The following is a 24,577-nucleotide window of genomic DNA, read 5'->3' on the forward strand; positions in this document are numbered from 1 at the left end:
TTCAACACTTCACTCTCCTGCTATGAATTTCTGCTTGTCTGGGCTGGCTTGTGTGTTGTGAATGTAAATGAGAGCAGTGGGTTGCTGGGGTCTCTGTGAAATGCAAAAATTAGCGTGTGGTTCGTGAGAAATGACTGCTCTGGTTTGCATCTGTGGCGCTGTCGCTGTTGTACACAGTCAGACATGAGGATCTTGATCCTGCGAGCACTTATAACCATTAACATTTAAACATATGCTACTAACTTCTTTGAGCATTTCTATACATATTTTTGAGGTGTGAGAGCTTACACCTGGCTATGAGTTCTATAAACAAACAAACAAACACTGAAAGACGGAAAAATAAGAACAGTCAACATGAATTTGTTAACAATACCCAAATTAGAGCAGGATTCTGTGACAAAGTGCCATAACGAGACCCTAAGGTTGTTACTTGCTTGTTCAAAAGTGTCTCATGTTTGACAGGCAGCTTTTTGGTTGTTTTTCTGTTTCTAAGTTGGTTTAACCCACCATTTGAGGACTGAAGTGCAGAAAGTCCCCACCCAGCAGAGAAAGTCTTACAAGACAGAAAAGAGGAAGACCTATTTTGCAACCAGGGTGGTTTTCCCCCGGGACATGCATGATGGTGAACAGGCAGAGTAGCATTCTTATTGTAGGTTAAAACTTACGAAAACTTGGATTTCCTTTCCATGTTTGCAATTTTGCAAGTGTTTACCAGGGAAGGAAGGAGGACAAGATGAGTCCCAGAGCATACTGAGGTCTCAGATGTATTATCTGGATATGAGCAGGTGCCTTGCACCCTCCAGAAGCACCGTCCAGTTTCCAAAATTAAGATGGGACCAACAGAAACTGGAGCTGCCCAGCACCTGTGAGTAACAGGGTCTTTAAGCGGGAGACAAACTACAGTGGCCTGGAAATCAAGGACACTGATGAATTAATTAGCATCTTAATTCAGATGACTACATGTGGAAGACATAATATTGCGTAAGAAGGGAGGGAAAACGTGCTGAGCAGAGGCCACAGTTTCTCTCTTCAGTCCCTTTGAACTGAACTCCCAATTGCTTCCATTAGTTAAAGCATTTATGTTACTGAACTAACAACAGCAGGCTCCTGTTGCCATCAGCAGAGCATTTTTCTTTTGAGTGGGGAATTTGTGGAAGTACAGATCAGGCTTCAGTCTGCTTTATGAACTCAGGTGCAGCATGAATTCAATACTGCATGTCACAAAGGCTGTGTCCCTGTCCCTGTTCCTATCCCCAGGAGTGCCAAGAGGTCCTTACCTCTTGTACAGCCAGCTCTACAGAAGAGGCAGCGCTGGGACTGAAGGTTCCTGTGAAAGGACAGACTTAAAGGGAGAGCCACATGTGGTGTTCAGACCCCACTGGAAGGGAGGGTGGTTCTGGAGGGGGCCCCAGGACCTCCGTGAGCATGGGCAGCAGCAGAGCTCTGCCTGAGCAACCCTAGCTGCTTGCTTACTTTCTGCAGCCAGCAAGTCAGGAACCTGGTAAAGGTGGGGGAAGAGTTTTGGGGTGGAAATTGATCCTTGTCAACGAAACACGGAGCTCTGTCAAGTCCTGCCTTCTACCACTAGTTGCCATGCCCACCCTCTCTGGCACTGCTCCCTCCAGCTGTCCACAGGCACAACCCTGACGTGTCCCTGCCTTTCAGAGAGCCTTGCTGGTGCTTCGCATTAAGGTCAGGGTGGCAGGTAGCTTTGCGCCAAGTGCAGAATGCCATGTGCAGCTTCCCAAGCAAAGCTGAGAAGGCAACCTTTGTTCCCAGTACAGGCCCCTGAGAGTCAGAAACATGACGGCAAAATAACCTGTTTATTGTGAGAGCTGCCTCTGCCACCGCCCCCATGACAGAAAATCCCCAAACACACGGAAGGAGGAAATTTTCAGCACTGTGCCCCGGCCTAGAGCAGTGATCTATTTCCAAGCAGTGTCATCGGGCCACAAAACAGGACTGTCCTGCGGGCTCACCTGCAGCCTGCTGCCCTGGCCTTCTCCCAGGGATGAGTGGAGAGCACTCTCTGCGTTGGAAGCAGTAGTGTTGTAACCATCACCGTCTAGGACTGGCACGTCTCAAGTGGCTCACAGAAATACCGCCTATGTCGGGAACGTCTATAGACCAGGCAAGCATTTGGAAGAAGGGCTTTTCTCCATTAGCAAGAAGACAGCAGTGTTGAAAGCAATACCACTGACATCCCTCCATGCTTTGCTGAAGAGGAGGGAGGACTTGATCTAGTTTCTTTCTTATGTTTGTGTTTCAGTGCTATCTGTCTGACTCACGTATCCTAGATTACAAAAACACCCTTCATATTTCATATTCTGGCCACGATTGATAATGCACATCTCATATTTTAGCAGTATTTGATAAAACAAACCTTTGAAAGAAACTGAGAAGCTCTCGCTTGCTCTTTTACATGTTTTAGGAAGACAGTGGTTTATTAATAAGCACACAATTCCTTTTGTCTGAGTTTGAGGTGACCAACAGTCCCTGGTATAAACATGCAGCAGGTCAGGGAGTGTCATTAGAACTGGCTGTTTAAATGGAAAGATCCCCGGAGTTGTAAGAACAAACATGACAACGTTTAGAAAATGGTGAATTAAAATGCACCCCCCTCCAAGAGTTTTCAAATGGTAAATATGCTGAGTCGATTAGACCCCTTCTTCCTTCTTCTGTACCGATGAGACCTCAAACTTGCAGTTTGCCTGCTGACAGTGTAAAAATCTGATCATATGTCCATTAAAATCAAAGCCAAATATTTCAGTGCTCTCTGCAGAGGATGAGAGCCTTACTCTGTTTCAGTAGCAATTCTTTTTATTCCAAGCAAGAAGTTTCTTTAATTCTGTTTAAGCTCTGTTCTGATAGAATAGGCATGTTACAAACATTATCATGTGGATTTAAATAAGGCCCTTTTGAGAGCTGAAGAATTGAAAAATTCCTCACCAAGAGCTGATCTTTACTAGCATTTACCAACTTCTGCCCTTCAGATGGTGATACAATTCAGTGTCATATAGGTAAGTTTCATATTAATAAATAAAAATGGTAGGCTGTCCTTCTAAAGTAGCATGAAGTGCTTGGATAACATTTACAAATGGTATAAAGGGAACACATCCCGTCTGGCAAGCTGGGGTGTAAAATATGCTACATACAACCAGAAGGTTACACAAACTTGTGTGAAATTGCAGAAGGAGGTCACCACTTTTTTCTGTGACTGCAGGAACCTGTCAGCAACGTCTAGTGTTGTGTAGGAGCTATCAAAGGGCTTGGCAGAGGAGTTTTAAAGGCAGTAAGCAGGTGGCAGGGCTGAACTGGGCTGAAATAATATGTGTCCGTTTCAACTTTTTTTGTCCGTTTTCACCTTTTTTTTTTCTATGCTGCTGGCTTTTAAGTTTTATTTATTTATTTATTTATTTTTCTTTTCCTGCAGCTGGTATTGAAAGTGTCTTGGTTCCTTTTTTTTAATAACCTGTTACCAGTACTGTACGTACAGAAGCACTGTGCTTTGTATGGGTTTCTTGCACACATGCAAGCTTTATTCATATGTCTTCCAGCTACTGTCCCCATGGTATTTGCTTTCTCAAACCTATCTCACTATTGTCAAAGAGGAGCAGCTGAACGAGGGCCAACAGCCCTGTGTGCATTTTAAAATGCTTCACAAAAGAGCCATTAAACCATTCAGTGATGAGTTCTTTCAGCCTTGAAGTCAGAAATTTAGAGATGTGAAACTGAGACAGTTTGAAGCAGCTGAGCGATGGCTTACAGACTGAGTGGAGGACTTGGTTTGGCACCGGCCTCATGGTCCCCGCTGCAGCTGGGCGATGGTGCCAGCGGTGCTCTGACATCCAGGTGGTTCATTTTCACTTCTCTGCTTCCCTAAAGAGAAATGGCTGCTTTTCAGCTGCCCATGCTATCTCTTGGACGAGGCATTTAGGCTTGTATCTGGAAGCCTGAGAGATGCTGGTGTACAAAGCAGATTTTCTGTTGTAAGGTCCAATTCTTCCTACTCACCTTTCCCTAAGTCCTCCCTCATTCCAGAGACTCCCTGTAGCCAGGATAAGCTGTCTCTTAATAGCAAGCATTATGCCAGAATGCTTTATCGTTTAATAGCATTAAGCTTTCTCTGTGTGAGTTGGTTCCCAAATGCATATGGCTGCCTTGAACCTTCAGCAGTCATTATGAATAACAGGAGGATAAAGACAGTCGAGGGGAATTCCCCTCACACAGATGAAGGGTAAATTTTTGCTAAATTGCCAGCGTGTTGGGGGGTGGGTGGGCAGGCAGTGCAAACTTTCTTAAAGTAAACCTTGACTCCTACTCTACCGCAGCGCCAGAATAATTCCAAAGAAGCAAAGGGATATGCATTTGTGTAACTGGGATTAGAAGCTGGGCTGCTCTTCCCAGAAAAAGAGATCCAGTCTTTAGACTTTGTATTGAATGAACGACTGCCACATATTTGGGAGTTAGAAGTTTTCCTTGTTAAAGATGAAGTGTACTCCTCGTGGGTCAGCTTCCGAGTTACTGATGCTCTGCTTGTTGAGCGTGTCAGCTAGGCCCTCAGGTCCACACAGAAAAACACCTATTCTGGAACTGTTAAGAAAATGAAAACATGGTCAGGAACTAGATATAGAGTAGCAGGATGTTGTTTGTGCATATCAATCTTATGTTCTGTAGCTGCAAGTTTTTTTTCTCAGTTGCAGAACTTAAAGGAAAATGGTATGTCTTCCCTTTAAAACTTACAACCCATTGCTGTCAAACTTGCAAGGCACTTGCTACTGCTTCTAAAGCAGATGGTGGGCTAAATCTCAGCTCAGCAGAAGTCAGTGAAGACAGTTCTGTGGACCTCAGTGGAATCAATAAAGTAAAGCCTCAGAGTTCATGATACAAGTTCTTGAAAGGAACTGTTCCATTTTTTCCTACATATTTTTGGATGCTCAGCCAAAGGCCATCGATATTTAGTTTAAATTATTATTATTATTATTATTATTATTATTATTGTTGTTGGTATTATTATTTAGGTAGAAGGCATTACTATTAGAGGTATTTAGAGGTCAAATGATGTTCCTATCTACTTCAGCTAGAAAGTTGTGATATGTTTTTTCTAAAACATCCGCTAGTAATTGCATACTGCATGAAGTACCTCACCAAGCATAGATGATTTGTTTTTTAAGCTGTAGGTTCAAACAATTTGGTCAAGACCATGTCCAAAACCAGATTAGAAGATACTTGGAGATTGTTAATTAAAATACTCTAAAATACTCTCCTCAAACATTACCAGTCAAAGGAACAAGATTGTGCTATGATGGCATTCAGACTATCAGTTTACCCTGGATGCTGCCTTGCAATGGTTTTGAACTCATTTTCCCAGTTAGGTCTTCCATACAAGGTTTTCTGTTTAAGGCCTGTAATCACATCCTTCTCTTCTTCATGATGCACTACAAAATGAGTGGCCTGTGGGAAATTAAAGACAAAGGACAGCATCATGTCAATATGCACCGAATTATTTCCAAACCAAGAACATTCCTGAAGAATTTATGGTGTTTATAAAGGAAAGTTACATGGGTATAGTCCTGACTAGTAATGTCCATCTCCTTCTTTCCCCTGACTGGATTATCTCAAGACATAAAGCCATGATGTGTTGAACACTGTGAACATGCAGAAATTACATTTATTTTGGAATAAACTGTTTTAGTCCAAGAACTGTAAAATAAAGCAGTAAATTAAAACAAAACTTCCCCTACAGTTACAATAATACAACTCCCATGACCTTAATGAAGTCCTGGCAGTTTGATCTCTGGAAGGTTTGATCCATATGAAGAGGTCTTGTCTACCTTCCCTGTGTAACACTCACCTAGACCAGCTAAGCTAAGTAGAGACAGGAAGAGGAGATGTGGTTAGGGCATAAGTTAAACCCTTGCAGAGTTCTGCAGCTCTATTATATGCCCAAAAAAAAAGTTAGAGCAGGAACTTTCTCCCAAAGCAAAAATTGCGTTATTTTTCTTCATTTTTTCCTGTTTTTCCATTGTCTGTGTAAGGTAACTCCCTACCATACTGCTACCCTAACCCTGTTGCAGAGCTATGGCACTTCAGGCACAAAAATTAGTGAATTTTGCACAGGTGAGACAAAAGTGAAATAAAACATCATAAAAAGTAACAGAGCGAGCACCTTTCCTGACTGAATCACACATTCTCAACTGGGTCATGGAGAAGCAACTCCTTTGTATACCTACAGTGCCCTACATACAAGGGATCAGATGGGAGAACTCCTGAAGGCCCTGAAAAGAATATGCTGCCATTACTCAAATCTTGTGCATTACCTTCTCCCAGATGCCATTAATTCTGCTTTAGGCAGTAGTAACTGCTTTAGAGACACCTGGATGGTCAGCTGAGGTTGATGTTGTGATGAAAGACTACTTTTGGGAGTACACAACCAGAGTGAAAGAGAAAGTCAGAGTGTACATTGTCAGCTGGTCTGATGTAAGTTCTGATGGGTAATATCTATCTGCGCCTAAAACCTCTGAGAGCCAGGTGGAAGCCCAGGATAACGGCTGTTCAAAAATTTAGCAAAACATAACACACCTGCCTCTGTACATAAGGCAGTGATATTTTCTGCAGTGTTTTTACCTGAGATTCATCCCAGCCTGTAAGGTAGATGTTATAGCTGAGAAACTCTGCGTTATTTCTCTCCTGCATTTGAGTCTCCAGAGACTGCAAGAGGTCAGCAAACCATTCAAAGGCATGAGTGTCCCGGCATAGCCAGTAAAAATAGATCTGGAAGAGAGAAGAGTAAACTGTCAGGGGACATAATCTTTTAGGTTTCCGGGTTTCTGTATGCTGGCTAAATGAGGATTTCAGAATACTTGTAGGATTTGCCCTGACCGCTTCAGTTAATGGGTAGGCAGTACTGAAGCTATTCAGGAGTTTTGACACTGAGAGGGTTGTGAAGCAGAATGAGTGACTGCAAGAACAAGGAAACATCTTTCTATTTGTCTTTCACTAGTTACATTTGTAGTTCAGGATGTTTCCCCAGTTGTATCCTTGTAAAACAGCTTGTTATGATGTAAAACAATGACCTGGAGGTAGATTCTATCTCCCTGTCTGCTGGCGGGGAAGTTAAATTAAAGCAGGTAATGAAATCAGATCTGTCCTCTGGATATGACCATAACTTTGTAGTGTGACCCCACTCCTCTGTGCAGGGACTTTCCAGGCCCAGAAGGCAAGAAGAGGATGGCAGCAGGGCACTTCCACTGACAGAATTGCTCTCTTTGTTGTTAGGGAAGACACACAATATTTGCATTGGCTGTAGTTAGTGCTTGGGAAGTACGGCATGTCTTTTTGTATCTAGCATGGCTTGAATGGCACGTGCACCACAGGTGGAAATCACCAGGACCACAGCCAGGATTTGCGTATAGGATTTTGCTCCTAGGGTATTTCTCCTTTCATTCACTTTTTTTTTTTTTTTTTTTTTTTTTTTTTCCCTGTCTGCTCCTCTTGTGAGATAACTGGGCTTGATAAATGGGCTCTTCTTTCAGGATTCATACATGTTTGGAGCCAGATCCCTTTTCTGGGCCTGTTTCGATCTGGGCTGTCAGCCTTCCAACAACTACATGGGTTCTGGCAAATTTCTGTGACAAAAAGGACACGTACCTTCTTAAGTTTTAGGTTGGTCGCATCGTGGCAGTATTTGTACCAGACAGATTTGAGCACAGATGCAAATGGTGTGACCCCTATCCCAGCTCCAACAAGCATAACAGTTTCATAACTGAATACGTCCTCACTGGCAGTTCCAAAGGGGCCGTCCACAGCTATCCTGAAACCAAAAGCCCTCTTAATAAATCAGTAGTGAATATTTGTTAGCACCATTTAAAATAGCAATAGAAAGGTAAAGTATTTGTCTGTTAAAGAAGGCATGTTTGGGCTGAATGCTAGAAAGTAAAAGAAAAGGTGAATTTAATCACAGGAGGGAACTGGAGGGAGCGTCCAAGGTCAGCATCTCTGATGGAAGTAGTCAAGGATTGTATCGCAGGTGCCACCAAACTGGCTGAGTAAAATTTAAAGTGTTTAAGATTTTGGTTGGCTTTATGACGGAGACTCTTTGTACATACTTGGGCAACTTCCAGGCCTCCTGGAATTCTTGCTTGTCACATCCACAGGCATTGAACAAGCCCTCTGTCCAGTCCCCCACAATACGGACATGAATACTGAAGTAATCCTCTTCTGGGGCAGAGGTTAGAGTGAATGGATGCCATTCCAGTTTAGACACTGCTGGGCATTTGACAAAAATGTATTGTCCAACCTCCATCTTGAAACCCTTCTTCATCATCTGGAGCTCAATCGTCTTGAAAGGATGAATCACCACCTACAGTAAGAGGGACAAGGGAAAAAAAAACAAACAAAAGGACAAAAGGAAAAGGCTCTCTTCCCTGATCACTGGTTTTATCTATGTCCTTCATCACCAACATCATCCTTTCCTGTGAAGGCAAGGAAAGCGGGTGAAACTTTGTTCCTAGTAGAACTGGGAGAGAGAAGCAATGGCTGACAGCCAGGTGAAAGACTGCAGAAGCTGCCTAATTTTTGGCTGAGGTACCTTTTTCACACTGTACTTGCAGTCATTCCAAAAGGGACAGGTCAGACTGGCACATCTTGTAACGCATTACCAGCTCTGTGTATGCACATTGTTAATTCTAGGTGCACCTTACACAGTGGCACAGTGTTAATGAAGCTGGATGTGTGTATCAAGGAAGAGCTATCATACAGGTAGGGAATTAAGACAGATAGTACCACCGGAAACTGAAGTTTTCATTTTGTACCCGGATAGGAACTATAGTTGTGCCTATTACACCTCTATTTAGCCAAGAATAAACATTAGGAATATTCTGGAAGCAAGGCTAGTGTTTCAGTCACTGCAATTTTTTAATCCCAAAGTTGTCCGCCAATATTATTTTCCATTTTTAGAAGAGAATCGAGTCTCTCTGTTTATTAATGTAGGTATCAATAACAGCGCTCAGCATTGTGGAAGAAACTTCCTGCCAACAGGGAACAAAGCAGCCACAACAGACATATGATGCAGAAATAGAGAGATTTTGGTAAAATTACTATAAAGTATGCTAGAGTATAGGAGCCTTCCAATATGTCAGCATGGTGCCAGGGAACAGTAGAGGCATCTATGATCTCCCATATCGCCCATATCCTGCTGACTTGAACAGGGTATGTCCATGAGATGCAACACACTGCCATGTGAAGAAATTATGTTGGGAAAGGCCAGGGGAGTTTTTATATTTTTGAGTATGATGCCATGATAATTTGCCTATCATACTTTCAGATCCAGCATTAATATCTCTGCAACACACCATGGGGACCTACCACCGAAGCTCAACATTAGCTTTGGCTGTGCAAAATAGGTACCCCCTAACTCTCCTACTCAGAAGACATTTGTTCTGCTGAAAAATCCAAATTCCTAAATATCCAGGTAGTTTTGAAAACAAAAATTTGTTATCCTAAATTACTTAGAAGGCAATGGAATATTTATATTGGTGACCATTTCCCTAGATATGAAGAAAAGTAATTCTCTAAGATTCAGTCTGGTGCCTTAGCTATCTTCTTCCTGCACTCTTTTAAAGACTGACTTGGAGACAACTATGATTAGATGTTAGAGGTTAGTATTATTTTTGCATGTTAGCAGCCAGGACACACCTGACAGGTCTTTAATTGACCACATTGCCTGATGTGCAGGGACTGCTGGCTTCGCGGCACCATATGGAAAAATTGGTAATGTTTTGCCCAGTGTTAAGCATAGCCCCAACACTTACCTTTGTGATAACAACCTTCTGCTGTGACCTCCAAAACCGCACCAGCCTCTCACAGAGGTACAAAAACATGGGACCCACTACCCACTTCCATGTCTGTTAACAGAATAAAATGAGAAGTCAGATCATGAAGATGGCAACTTACGTTACACTGAATTCTGGAAATGCTATTAACAGGAGTGCATTTAAGTTACTTATCAACCAGAGTAGGGAAGCCGTAAAATATATGACACCTTCAAAATAGCTTCTGCTCAGAGAGAGAATTTATTACTTTGTTGAGAATTGCAGTTGGATTTTTAATGGATACAATAGTTATAGCAATGCACTTTTCTCTGGGTGATTTTGTCTCTACCTAAAAACTAAGGTAGCTAGGTGAAATGAGGAATAAAACTCTCAATGTGTTACTGACTCAGGTCTGTATTACTGCAGGGAAGTTTTCTGTTAACAGCTCTGTCTGAAACATGAATGAAAGCCAGCCTGGTTAGGCAGTAAGATCTGAAGTTTCAGCTCTTGATGTCTGGAGACAATCATTTTCTGTTAATTATTATCAATCCATTAGTAATATGAAACTATTATGTGCATTATAGCATTTTTTAGGAACCTCCACAAGCCGCAAAATACACTTTCGTAAACACGTATTGCTTTACGTAAAGTAAGCTGCTTTCTATAGTGACTGTATACATTATTTAACAAAAAATAAACTCTAAACATTTTTGATTGGCTTTACACTCAAAACAATTGTTCTTACCATAGGAGGATTCCCTGAAAACTGGGGGATTGGGCAAGCTCCTTTTCTCCCCCAGACACTGAAGTTCTTAAAGCAAATCTCTGGATTATGTTCAGCCAGACTCTCAGCAGTTTGTCCACGTACAATTCGCCTGAAAAAAATGCAAAACATTAAGGGAATGAAATGTAAATGAACTTACTGCCATGAACTGTCACTTATTATTATTCCGTTTATGTACTATTCTATTTCTGTGAAGTTATGGACTTCTGCAGTGCTAGTGTACCTTTTGATTCAGCTCTACTGCTCTGACCAACCCACAAAATTCCTATTAAAATGATAATAATGCGGAGGAAGGTTTGTAGGGGAAAATACCAACGACAAGATCAGATGAGGAACTAAGGGGCATGTTCATTATCATTTCCAGTACGTGGTCACAATAGCAAAACTTCATTCTTTTCAAAGCAATCCTACTTTTTCCTTCAATAAGACAAACAAAACAGGGAGTGGGCTCAATAATCAGTTTCCTAGTGATCAGTGCAGAAATTATTACTGTTATTTAGCTTAGAAATCATAGAGAACACATTTCAAAGTACCTCCTTTGATACTTTCTCTCTCTTTAAAGCTGCTTAGTAGATGTTTAGTTGGTGTGAATGGGCACAGGTCCCTCAGGCTCAAAGAAGCTATGCCAGCCAAACCAGTTTATGTCAGTTGATGATCTTGACTCTATATTCTGGCTTGTGCTTTGTTTTAGTTTGTTTTTGTTTGTTTTGGTTGTTTGTTTTATTATAGAGAAGCCAGATTGCTCCAGTTCTAGCTTTCCAGTAGCAGAGCTGCTGCAGGAAGAAAATTTCAGTTCTGAGGAGAAAAAACTTATTCAGATCTTGTTCATTATTTCCTGCCTCTGTGTGGATTTTTACCAACCTTAGGGCATGAGAGAGTCCCCAGAATGATGGCAATTAGTAGGATGAGGGTGATAGCAAAGAAATGCAGATTAAGATCTGATGACTTTCCCTAGAAATGGTCTGATTCTGGTTGGCTTTAGGCCAATATGATCCTGTTGCTATTTTCTTTCCATGACTTCTCTTTCTGTGTTTCAAGATCAATTTCCTTGAACTAAACTGTGTTTCTTATGTTTCAACAAAATTTGGTATCAAAGTTAAATGTGTATGTGGCTTTAAGTGACAAATGTATCAGAGGATTATTACAATGCCTCTGCACAATCTTGAAAGTCAAAAGATTTCACTGCTGATAGATACTACTAATGAATCGCTTCCTCATTAAGGGTTTCATTAACTTCCTGCCTGAAAAATAAAGGGAAAGAATGACACTGTCCTAGGAGCATCACGAGTTGCAGTTTCCAGGATCACCAGCTGCAATTCACTTCCCCACTAGTGACAATGGCTTCAGTGGAGCCGCCCTCTGGGGTGATTTACAGGAACAGGAGGAACCCATTTGCTGCCTGTTTTCTGACAACTCTCACCCCCATCACTTAGGGGAAAGAGTGGGCCTGGTGGTTTTTGCCCTGCCCTACAATCCACTCAAAGTTTGACAATGCTGGTAGCCTGTACAAGAAAAGGAAAACAATTATTTTCACTTACTATGCAGTGTAGATGCTCTTCCAGTACTGCAATTAAGCTTTCCATAATATAGCCTTATAATTACCTCTTTTTCTGCTACAAGTTTCACTTTAACTTCCAAAGCAGGGTGATCTGAATCTCTGTACTCTTTCCTCTTTACTACAAGGGGCAGGTTTGGACTTTTGCCTGTGACGTAACTCGTGCAAAGAGTATTGGTAATGGAAAAGTGCTTTAACAGCTTGTAACAGACAAGAATCTGTCCCCTTCATTCCATTAACTACATTTGCCTCAGTTTTCTGTATATACATACATATATGTATGTACATAAACCTATGTAAGACACAGTCTTTTCTTTTGAGATACGATGACATCTATGCCTCTTTCAAACATACAACTTAGAGAGTGTCAGATCATACTTATTTTATAACATCCATCTTTACACATCTAAGATTCCTTCCTTGAGCATAAAAAGACCATCCAATATTTTTTTCAGTAATGGATTTTTTCTAAACTCAAAATGTCTTTTGCTTTTAAGGCAAAATACGATGGAGCTATCTCTTTACCTGAAAGTGATCTAACACCTATCCTGCATATGACTAACGGCCGCCCTGAGTTCACTGCCAGAAATCATCCTTCCCACTACAGATAATAATATTCCTGTGTTTATCTCCTCCCAAAGTCTAGCTGAATCTCTCTGACAACCACGCTGACCTCTACTGCTGCCCAAACTCTTTGTCTTTTCAGTACTATGTTATTAAAATGAAGATATAGTTTACATCCAAGTAACCAAAATCAACTTTTATGAAATACATGCTACTCACTGACTGCTAGAAAGAGCAATGCTTGCTTTCTGACAACATTGTGTAGTAGCTGCTGACAAGTCTGGACATTCTGTCAGTAATTGTATGGTTTTTGCTGAAAGAAACACGAGCCATTTGTTCTTTTCCTTCAGTGTTTTACTCAAACATTCTACTTGTTTTGGAAGTTGAAATGGACTGTCATGCTGCTGGTGATCCTCCTCTGCCTTCTATTTTTGCTCTTCCTATTGTAGTCTCATTTCTGCTACTGGGCTAAGAGGAAGTGTTGTTCAATTGTCATTTTTGTTGGACATTTCTAAAGGACACTTCCCAGTGCTCTGAATCCTTAGCTATTTTTAAGGTAATAACACCTAGAATTTCATTTAAATGGATAAAATAGTATAATCATGAACTATGAAATGGGGCTTTGATAATTTAGCATTTTTTTTTCTTCTCTTTATACATCAGTTCTGTAGTTTTAAAAAATGAAACTAAAGCTAATTTTTCTAAGTGGTAAAATTGCATATGCAGAGTCTTAGAATTGTTTCAATAGGCTATTCAGATAATTTAGAAGGTATGGAATGAACTAACTGTTGGAAATAGAAGATGTTTGGCATTTAAAAGTTACAGAAACTTACAGCTGCCTGTATTTGAGCTGCAACAGCTAAAAATCTATTATAAAATGCTTTTGATACTAAAAGCCCCAAAACTCATCCAAGTCTGCAAGATAAATATGTGTTGTTATAGTTATCATTTATCCCACAAAATCCTAGGCCTTATGTTATTTCTGTTCTTTTAGGACACAAATATAAAGTAAGAATTAGAAACCGGAACCTTGGAAAAGAGGTTTCCGGGTTAAATACCAGAAAAAAAAAAAAAAAAAAAAAAAAAAAGATTATTGTGAACTGATATGCCTGACTCTCATAAGACTCATGCACGTAAATAACTTGTTGCATGTATCTGAGGGCCTATTGGCCTCAGAACCCATATTGGCACATAATTACCATAAAAAATAACTGCTGTTTAGTGACTTAAGTCTCTATACACATCTGTGGGTAGAGACCTTTAAACTAAAATATAGTAGTTATCATGTATTGTGTGATAAATGCAAATACTCACCCAGCACCATGGATGACAAGGCCAATAAAGAAGACGACAAAGAGATGATGTGTGTACCAAAATACTTCAAAATACGACCTTCTGATGGTTTTGGTGGACGACGTGATGATTAGTATGAGGGCCAGAGTGATGATAACACCAGTGAGACCAGCCAAGTATGTGAAAGCCACATATAAGCCCCCCACGGGATTCTGTAAAATAATTGAACACATTGGTCGAAGGAAGAGGCTGCATCAAAGCTGAGCCAGCTGAACCACCAGTCTGTCTCCCTTGCCAAATTCTTTATCTTGTTGCAAATCTTTAAGTCATCTTCTCTGAATTTGCCAACAATGCTTTGAAAACCCACTCCATTTTTGTTTTACTGCAAATGAACTCTTACTAAAGTAAGTGCAAGTGGAGATAAAGAATTTTCTACCTATTTGCACACCAAGGACTGTTTCTTACTCTGCCACTGCTCAGCACTAGGGGCTTGGGGAAAAGAAAGATTTTTGCGTAACTCTGTTTCTAGAGCTGAGATCCTACATCCATATTTAGGAAGCTAAATTAAAGCTCTCATTTTTAGTGGTGTTGTGCAGCTGTCCTTTTTTTTTTTTTTTTTTTTTTTTTTTTCTCTTCAACCAGAGTTTAGGGAGCTCAAGGTCAAAACTTTTGCTTTGATTTCTGTCTGCCTAATCAGAAGACTTCTTTACAGGGTATTTGTTTTTATGCAATGTTTTAAAACTACTTTGAAATTCTCACATGAAAAGATATAAAGTATTACCAAAAATGAGCCACACTATTATTGACCAACACAGGGGAATGAATTACAAAAGACTGTCCTGCAAGATGGTTCAATTTGCAGATTGTGCACTCCAGAAATAGGAAATCTGCTGAGATATTCTTACATGATTATCTAGATGAATGGAATAATGATTCTTCACAGCCTGATGTCACTTACCGGAATGGTTTGCCTAAAAAAATTGACATAGCTTTCTTCTGGCTTATCACCAAGTTTCGAGAGCGCAGTTGTCAGAGTATTTTTCTCATCAACGCGTGCTTCCACACTCCACTCTACATTGAATAAGTGTGCAATGGTGTGAATGGCTAGGAGTGACAGGAAACAAATAATTATAGGGTTAAGCACAGGGTAAGTACTCGGTGTTCTGGGGTAACATTTGGGTGAACAATGTTTTGGAAAAGAAAAGACAGAAAACCTTTAGTTTACCTAATAACACATAAAACAGAAAAATAATTCAATGTCCTGCCCAAATTTTTACAACCCTTTCTTTAGTCATTTCTATTATTTTTTTCAGATGTACCAGCTAATTTATAAGCCTAAACAAAAAACATAGCTAAAGTACCTGGTTCTCAAAGCATTGCTAAATACCCTTTATTAATTAGTGTCATGAATTTTGCTAACGGTGCAAGAGAAAGGTATCATTTCTTACGTATCTTTTGTTCTCTGACAGTTGCAGATTAATGACTGAAAACTGTTTTAAGCCTTGATACATGCTGACTCCTTTAGGTTAATGAAATCAGCTCTCTGCCCATATCCATAAGAACTTAAATCCCACCTGAATTTTGCCTAAAATGAAAAAGAAAGCAGTAAACAAAGAAACATTTGAGTACCAACCCGTATGAAGGGCGATCATCCATGCCACCATTTTGTGAAAGGTGAGGTTCCTGTCCAGCTGCCGTCTGACACGGGTGGAGCAGCACTTTGGGGTTGAAGAAAAAAAGTATTTGCAGACCACTTGTGATGCCTTTGTGTACTTATTTAAATGCAGGGAAAACAAGAACATAAAAAATGGAGGCCCTAAGCAGAACAGCTGGTCACACTGGTGGTAAAGAATATTTAGGAATTCAGAATTCCTAAATGTAAACAAAAATATATCATTCCATACTTCAGAATATAATCATAATGTTATATTTTAATATGTCCCATTGAAACAAAGTATATGCTAATGAGAAAAAAATAACATGCAGTATGGCAAGAATATATGTCTTAGCTGTGTTAAATTTAAATTACATAGTATAAATGGAGGAAATCACCACACTCTGCCATGCCAAGACAAGGTTTTTGTAGGGACTTAGGTTGCCAGCTAGCATTAGGATCCTGTTGTGGTTCACACTGTAGAAATGGACTGTAAAGCCTAAAGCTATAACCATCATCTCAGAGAACTTCCACTCCAAACACACCAGTCACTTATGTTCTTAAATAATTCCTTCCCCAAAATGCTGGGTATACTTGCCAGACCTTCATTTGCAAATTGTCACTGGAGTTATCCAAAGGGAAACAGGAATAATAATTAAAAAATATCTCTGCTAATACAAGCTGAAGAACTTGGCTCTTACGAAAAACAGAATGATATTTTCATTAATGATTATGACAGGTGCAAAGAGACCCCATCTAAATTGTGCTGGAGTCAGTAGGAGTTCTCCTATAAATTCAAGTTCTTGTAAAGCTAGCATTTGTTGTCTCCACGCAGTTGAAAGCATAAATATCCTGTGTGGTGTCCTTATATAGCTTTTGCTGACTGCCAAAGGTAACAAAACACTAAGCAAGCTAAAACGTTATACACCTTGAAACCATATAAATGTTTCACACAACTAATTAAGAGAGATCCAAATTTTCTTCCGAGTGCTTGCTGGACATTAACTTTGTAGACAGTCGGGTAAAGTATTTTCCCAGATAACAGGGTAGATCTGATCATTCCAGATCATTGTTTTGCTTTGTTTTGTTTTGTTTTTCCAGCTGTGACTTTGATTAAAAGGCAAACTTTAACACTACTGCAATGACTTCAGCAGACTATAACAACAGCTAGAATAAATTTGGCCTTCTCTGCATCATGTGACTTAAGATAAAATTAAAAAGCTTGTAGAACAAAGTAGTACAGCATGGAAGTACCCATCCTGCTTTCCTGCCTTGCAAAAAGCAGGTGGGAACACTAGATCTTGCTGTTTAAGAAGTTTAAGACCAAGCAATGGCAAAATGCTGTAGTTAAGTTCAGTAGTGAGGCTCATTAACAGCAGCCATGAATATAGCAATAAAGGGCATGCAAAAACAACACAGCTGTTCTTTCAATTAATAATAAACAACTTTGTGGTGTAGCATTTCTGGGTGGCAGAATGTAAAGGGCAGGAGTTTCCATCACGTTCCTACTGAGCAATTCACCCCCCTGCCTAACCCCAATGGCATTGCCATTGGAAAGGCCACTACCCCTTCAGTAAGTTACACGATATTTAAAAATCCTGACTAAGGAAATCCTCACAGATCTTACTTCCAGAGCATAGCTAATTAGACAAGACAGTAGAAGAAGCATAAACAGCTGCACCACTGCACCATGGCCACCACAGTCCTGTCCCTACCAGTGGGACACTAAGCTGTGCATGTTTTGCTTAAGGTATACAATTACCTGCTTCCCGATGTAATACAACACATTGCTATAGGTATGTTGTATAAAATTCATTTATATCTATAAATATATTGTGTATATAATATATAAATATACAAATATATAAAATGCCATTGAGATTTATTGCAACAAGCAACTGAAGTTAAACAAACTCCAAACAGTCTTAAAATCCTATTTTATGTCCCTCCCTCGTGTCCTTGCTCATCCTCAGAGCCCTGAGCTTCCTCACACAGCCTGGTGCTGTCAGCTGCAGGCAGGCAGCAGAAATGAAGCTGCCTCTACATGGTTCAGAAAAAATGAAGCTGCTCTCTACACGGTTCAAACTTGCAAACTGGGTAAGAGATGAACAATTCAGGACAGGAAGCATTAAGACCCAGTAGCAATACAATTCTCAACCCTTGGAATCAGTTGTTAGCATTCCAGTTGTGTTTCTGAAAATGTCTCCAGCTCTTTCATTGCTTTCAGTTTAGAAGACTTCTTCCCAACCTGCTTTCAGCCCAAGGCCTGCAAAATCTATTTCAGACCTCATGAAGTTCTTGTATGACCACAATCTCATCAATATTTTCCAGTTGCATTCATCCAACAGCAACACAAACCCTTACTGAATTTATGTTCACTATTAACTTCTGCAGCTTGGGGAAGTCAGCTGGCATTTTGGCAGATGCTAGTTGATCTTCCTCAGGGTAGGGGAAGAAAAACTTTAACCCTACAGTTTTACTTACTGTTCTTTTTCCTTCCATATACATGGAGGGTGCAGCTGGCTGCTTTTGCTACAACCCAGAATCTGAAGGGGTATAGAACAAGACAGAAAGTCTTGCTGGACATTTCCAATTTTATATTTCTGAGTGTTATGCCTTAAAAAGGCCTGGGCACTTTGGACAGCATTGGAAATATAATTTAGGAGCTTAATGTGGCAGAAACAGTTCACTTTTTTATCCACACTGACTGTCAGAGTCTATGTACTAGATGAGTGTACAGTGTGGGTTGTCACTGATGATTTTCTTACGTTCCCTCAGCCAACAAGGGTCATCCATTCTGTATTAATAAGGTTTGCAATGTGTAGCTCCTTTTGGAGCCTAATCATCATAGCTATGGACTAGGAGCCTTTTTTAGTATGCCTGAATAAAATTATTTTATCTTTCTGTCTGCATTATTTCTGCTGTAATAGAGATCTAGATTTCAGTAATGCGACACAGTCAGTGCTATCATAGGAAGCCACTCCAGATACCACCTAGAATCGGTTGTCCTTTTCTTAGTGGTGGTTCCTTTGTGCTGTGCATTTGGGAGCTAGAAATGGTCATAAGGCTGGTGAACTATTTCATTCTAAGAAATGCAATGCAGAAAAGAAAGAACGTAATTTATGAAGCGCTTGAAAAGTCCCATTCTAAGTCTGTGAAAGCACACATTTGCTGTAAGAGCTGAACATGCACAGACAGAAGATATGGGTTAATTTCTCCTACTATAAATGGGTACTGTATTGTTGAAAAATGAGGCAAGTATGTGTAAGCATCACCAGTGGTGTCTGGCAGAGAACAGGGTCTTCGCATCCAAGGCAGCATGATGCCCAGAAGGCAAGAAAAAAGGGAAGAAGTCCAAGTCAAGGCTAAGTATCTCAACAGAGCTCTAGACATACCACTGGCATAGAGACCTCAGTCTTGCTCACAGCAAAACTCTGGCCTTCTCTACTTCTTCAAAGAGGACATCCCTAAATAACAGTGTGTTTGGGGAACTTGGACTGTCACTTGGGCATATTTGCAAGGCTACTTGGGTTATTATCTTACATAAATTTTGAAATTCTTTCTTCATCTTACCGCACTTGATCCTCTGAGGAAGGAGAGCAAGTTTCGACATACTGGCAGCAGAATCAGCATGCAGTTGAAATTCAGACAAGCTGCAGGAGCCCTTGCCAGAGCCAAGGCATGCTGTAATTGGAGAGATGCTATTATTAAATTAATTGCCTAAGACATTATCCAGGAGACACATAAGCAGAGATTTCATTGATGTATTATATCACAACTATTAATGAGTGTGAGATCTAGAGTTAATTAAGAATGCTTGCATTTCAGAGAAGCCATGCTCTGACCTAGTTAGGTGCACATATGCAGAAAGAAAACTTTCCTCCAGACAGACACTTTCCATGCCCAGTGTTGAAATAATATGGTTGTATGAAACGCTCCCTGTCAGATCTGACAGTTGGTGGCCAAGCACAAATGCAAGTCTAAGCCATCAGGAGAGTTTTCTGTCCCAATGCTATAAAGAAAGATGTCCTGCTGTGGTTTCAGTTGGCTGAGGGTTAAGACAGACAGAAGGACAGCTAAAAAGGGAAGTGGTTGAGTGTTCCAAAAGACAATAGAACTGGATCAGGACTAGTCTTTCTTGTAATTAACATTGATATCAAAGAAGCTTTGTCTTGCTCAGAAAGCTCATTGTAGCTTCAGAATGTTAGTGCCTAAGGCTCCTGCTCTGACCTGTCCCTTGAGTGTGGACCTTTGTTGTCAGTAAAGAGAGACTAGGGAAATTCATTGCCCCATCTTTTAGGCATGTGTTCCCCTGATGTTGATCGCCACATCCTGAATAATTTCAGATTTTGACAGTTTGGAAGGAGGGTTTAGTGACCATATTAATCCAAACACACTGAAGGGAAGAGAAAGATAGTGTGTGCTCTCTTGCATTGACTGGGACCCTTTCAAGCTTCAGATCACAGTAAGAGTTAAGTGACTTGGGATTACACTGAGAGTTATCCACATACAGATCTGTGCCCTGATAACAAAAGGCAGAATCTGATCCATAGATCTGAACCTATATGCATGAGCAGGATTTCCTGCTTGGCTGAATTAAACCATAGATTTGCAGAGCTTTTACTAAATGATGTGTACTGTAATTTGAAGCTGAGACAGATTTTTGTGTCTGCGGTCAGGCTTTTAAATTATATGAACAAATGAATCTTCTCTACTGGCCATGACCCTTCGTAGCTTTGGAAACACCTTCACAGTAAGACACCTAATGTTGCACCAACCAGTTAGGTTATGTTGAATAGCCCAGGGTCCAGGATCACATGGCTGCTTGACTGCTATTCACACACTTGATGAATTATGGTTGCTTTTCAGAGCTGATAGCTACGTAAAATATTCAGGCTATGAAAAAGGGAAAATGGTTGAACAATACTTCCAATAGCAATATTGCATTCACCTTCTGCTAGATAAAGTGGCAACCACATGTTTACCTTAATTATCAGGAGAATAATAGCTACCTGGAAACACCTTTAGAATGAGATCTCTCTATTTTGCATATCAGCTTTCTCTTCAGAAGCACTGGATGTCTGTCTACATTAAGTTATCTGTTTCCATGTGAATTTAATTCCTATGTGAACCTGCTGCTCCAGCAACTTGATCCTTTTTCAGTCACAAAAAAATAGGGAAAATGCTATGTCTATGTTCAGTCCATGCCAAGATAATGTATGTTTTGTACTTACACCAAGGAGTTTTCTGGTGTAGAAGAATTTTGGTGGGAGATCATACGCGAGATAGAACCACCAAAAGAGGAAGACATTTAACCCCAGCCACACAAGCTGAAAGAGAAACAAAGAGGAAATTTTACAGTTTGTTAAAGATCATATAGCTGAATTTACACAGTTCAAAAAATGGTCAATTAGTTCATTGTGCTTCTATTTGCAGAGTTAGGTGTGCTGCAGGTGGACATGGGCTTTAAGGAGCACAGGAGTGGCAATAAACCAAAACACAGATATTGGCAGCTGAAACTTTTGCATAGTCTGAAAGACTTACAGTTATGTAAGTACTGTCATGTTACAGGTGTCTAGCTAAGTCTGTGAGTCTAGATAAATCTCCAAACATCATTAAAAGTTCCAAATGGCAGTTTGCCTGAAAATGTTCTTCCCATGCAGCACAAGTCCAGGAAAGTGAAGGGATTTCCATCAGTGTAAGGGAAATCCCCAAATCCTCATTATAGAATTAATCTAATCTCAGGATTAAATGCTCTTGAATACACATTTAAAGTGACAATGTGCCAGTCCCATGTACAGTAGCCTAACAGCATGCCCAGGAGGTCAAGAGGTTTGGTGATCCTTGATGGATTCTCACAGTCCTTGGTGCTGACCCATACAGAACATGGACCCTCTGAAAAACACGGTGACACTCTGGCAACTTGTGCTGATCGGTAGAGTTCGGGGCCATCCATGCTTTTCAGCTAGGGCCAGTGAAGACTGAGCATGCTGGGGTTAAGGATGCTATGTGTCTGTTTTATTGAGGTAAATCAACACAAGCTGTGGCTGTCCTGTTCCTATCAAGCACTTCACATCCCTGTAGCTAGTCAGTGTGTAATAAAGCCATAGTGAACAATGCAGAATACTTTGGTAAGGAAAGTGAACTGTCTGTCTGCTTATCTGCTTTCATTACTGGTGACTCCTTTAGTTTGTTTCCCTACTAGCTAACCTTGTATAACCCTGAGACTAAAAAAGGAAATTAAAAAAATTCCTTACTTGAACAACCTAATGGCCTTTTACTTAATTCTGTTAATATTTCAGTTCTGGTGGAAAAAATATGCCCAAATTCACCTCTTGGTAGTTTCAACATCCTCAGGTCACTGTGGGTGACAGCAAACGTAGTTACTCCTTTTCAAAGCACTGAAGTGCTAATGCTTTATTCCTAAACTAGAGCTAAGCATCTACAATGTCATATATAAGTATCAATTGTTCAAAGCAGCAGAAACATTTCTGAACAAAGATATTCACATTTCAATCAGTCTATTGTTTTTTTTTTGGCATTACTTTCAGTATTTATATATACTAATCCCCCTTTGCAGAAATCCCATAAATGGCATTACATTTTTATTGTATATATTATGTAAAATAAAGTGATCATATCTTATATCATATATCATATCATGAATCATATGTCATATCATATCATATCCACACATATTAAATATTGTATATGCATTGCTCTTGTATGACTCTGATGTGAAAAAAAGCGACTGCTGAAATACTTTCTTGTGCCTAAGTTTTCTCCAAGGAGGACTGCCTTGCCTTACCGTCTGGCTCTTTTAAATGGGAGTGAGATTTCTGGTACTTTTAAATCTTGCTTGGAATGAATTTAACCTACTTCCATAGCTACTCCATGCAAGCTATACACAATCTGAGTTCAAATGCTAGTTGTCCTAACGAAGGATTCATGAATCTCTACTCTAAATTCTGGAATCTGACTCTAATACTAATTTTCTATCCTCAAGACACGTCCACAGTGCTTTCAGTTACATCTACTTTTGTTTATAAAAGAGCAAGAAAGGCTTGTTGTTGTGATTGCTTTCTATTTTTGAAGTGCACATGGTTAACAGTGGTATGCAATGTCATTCTTTTTCCTTAAGTCACTGTTACATCCAAATAAAATAGATACTTCCATTTATTTCTAACAAAGAAAATGAAAGTTAACATAAGATCATTTCTAAATTGACAATAAAGCCGATGGCAAACAAGATACCAGACAGGGCTCCTAAAACATCACGTTCTTGAAGTGTGTCACTGCACTTGCTGCCCTAGTTTCAGAATAATCAGATAAATCGTTTACTGACACAATGAGATCTGCTTATTAAAACTTTCTGTAGAATTTTCTAATGGATACAAATCACAATAAAAATTGTACTTACAACAACAAAGATGGACAGTCCTTCATTCTCCACCCAGTTACCCATGATTGCCTGAGATGAGAGCGCACAACAGCCCCGTTCTTTCTGGGATAGTGTCTCTGTGTTCTCTCAAAAGGAAGTGAGAGCAGAAGCTTGCAGAAACCTGTTTCCTTTCTCATTCATTTAGGAAATAAGTTAACTATTGAATCATATCCACAGTTCAATTTCAAACATGTTTCTACCCCCTTTACATATAACTTTTCATAACTTACACATATATAAGCCATTGAAATAATTTTTCCTCATGATACAGAATTAGGATAAAATAAATAACATAACCGGTGAGGTTTTCTGCTGAAAAATATATTGCCACTTTATGTAACTTTTAATGCTGAAGTGTAATACACAAGGCACAGAACAGTCATCTCCTCCCCAGCCTTCTCTTTTTTATCACTGCGGGTCTGAGTTGCTATTCCTGCAGATCCCCTTTGATAAATTATCAGTAGAATTATTTATCTTTCAGTAATTTAATGTCTGCAGAAGCCTTCAAATGTAATCTAACACTCCTCTTGTCTGGGACATACATGCAAACCTTGCCACTTCCTCTTTGCTCGGGTCAAAAGTGGGGACGTGTCACTTGACAGTCTGTTTTTCATATTTGGTACTCTCACACAGTTCCAGTCCTGGGAATCCTGTCACTATGTAAGAAAAAAAAAAAAAAAAAAGTAAGGTAAACATTTTGCTTCTGTGATTAGAGAGAAGAAATGGAAAATCATCCACATGTATTTTAGAGCTTGCAAGCCCATGGACATTTATCCCAAGTGTATTCATTTAAAAACGTATATATATATTTGTGGGAAATTAGTGATTCTGAATGTTTTGCCTCTGTGGTATCACAGTTCCCAAACCTGCAATAAAGAGTACAAAAAGACAGACTGGAGGAGGCTTTGGGATTAATAAAATACATCTTTTGTCAAGGTACAGGCCCTAGAGAAATCCTTTTACACATGCCTCATGCTCACTTTTTTTTCCAATTCCACCTATTGCACCACAGAAATACAGATCTCCTCCCAAAGTGACCGACAAAAGTCTCTGATTTCCAAGGAGGTGAGATGTATGGATGAATGATGCTAATGCATCCCACAAAGATCTTTTTAAACGTTAAAAGCTATGTCTTTCCCTTCCCTTCCCTTTCCTTCCCTTCCCTCAGTGGGGTTTGCAACAACCTCATGTGACGAGCAAGCTCTGTGACGAGCCAGGCTCTCACATGTTATCAGTCGCTTGGATGGCCATGCAAAATGGATGCCAGCAGAGGCTCTGCTCCCTCAACCCTGGCTCATGTTTGCAGAAGCCTTTGGGAGCTGAACAGCTGGAGTGGTCGGGGAAGGAAAGGAGTCAAAAAGACTCGGGGATGTCTATTCTTGCTGTCAAGACTAGCCGGTTCTCCCCACACAGAAATAGCAGTGCTATCACTCTGTTTTCTTCCCCAGTTCAGGCCAAGTTACTCGTGGCCTCT

General features: G+C 40.1%; 1 protein-coding gene across 1 annotated transcript; it reads right to left on the bottom strand.

The window, feature by feature from the left end:
• Nucleotides 1-3,458: 3,458 nt before the first annotated feature.
• LOC118160935 (cytochrome b-245 heavy chain) lies at nucleotides 3,459-23,730 on the bottom strand. Its single transcript, XM_035316030.1, has 13 exons — nucleotides 23,083-23,730; nucleotides 20,897-20,992; nucleotides 19,236-19,346; nucleotides 15,642-15,726; nucleotides 14,967-15,112; nucleotides 14,030-14,220; nucleotides 10,558-10,687; nucleotides 9,813-9,905; nucleotides 8,109-8,362; nucleotides 7,651-7,813; nucleotides 6,628-6,774; nucleotides 5,330-5,454; nucleotides 3,459-4,593 (listed from the first exon to the last, which is right to left on the bottom strand). Exons 1-13 carry the CDS (start codon nucleotides 23,125-23,127, stop codon nucleotides 4,467-4,469), a joined length of 1,713 nt encoding a protein of 570 aa, XP_035171921.1. The 5' UTR covers nucleotides 23,128-23,730; the 3' UTR covers nucleotides 3,459-4,466.
• Between the last annotated feature and the right edge of the window lie 847 nt (nucleotides 23,731-24,577).

This window comes from Oxyura jamaicensis, chromosome 1 (genome assembly GCF_011077185.1).
Source record: "Oxyura jamaicensis isolate SHBP4307 breed ruddy duck chromosome 1, BPBGC_Ojam_1.0, whole genome shotgun sequence".
NCBI lineage: Eukaryota > Metazoa > Chordata > Aves > Anseriformes > Anatidae > Oxyura > Oxyura jamaicensis.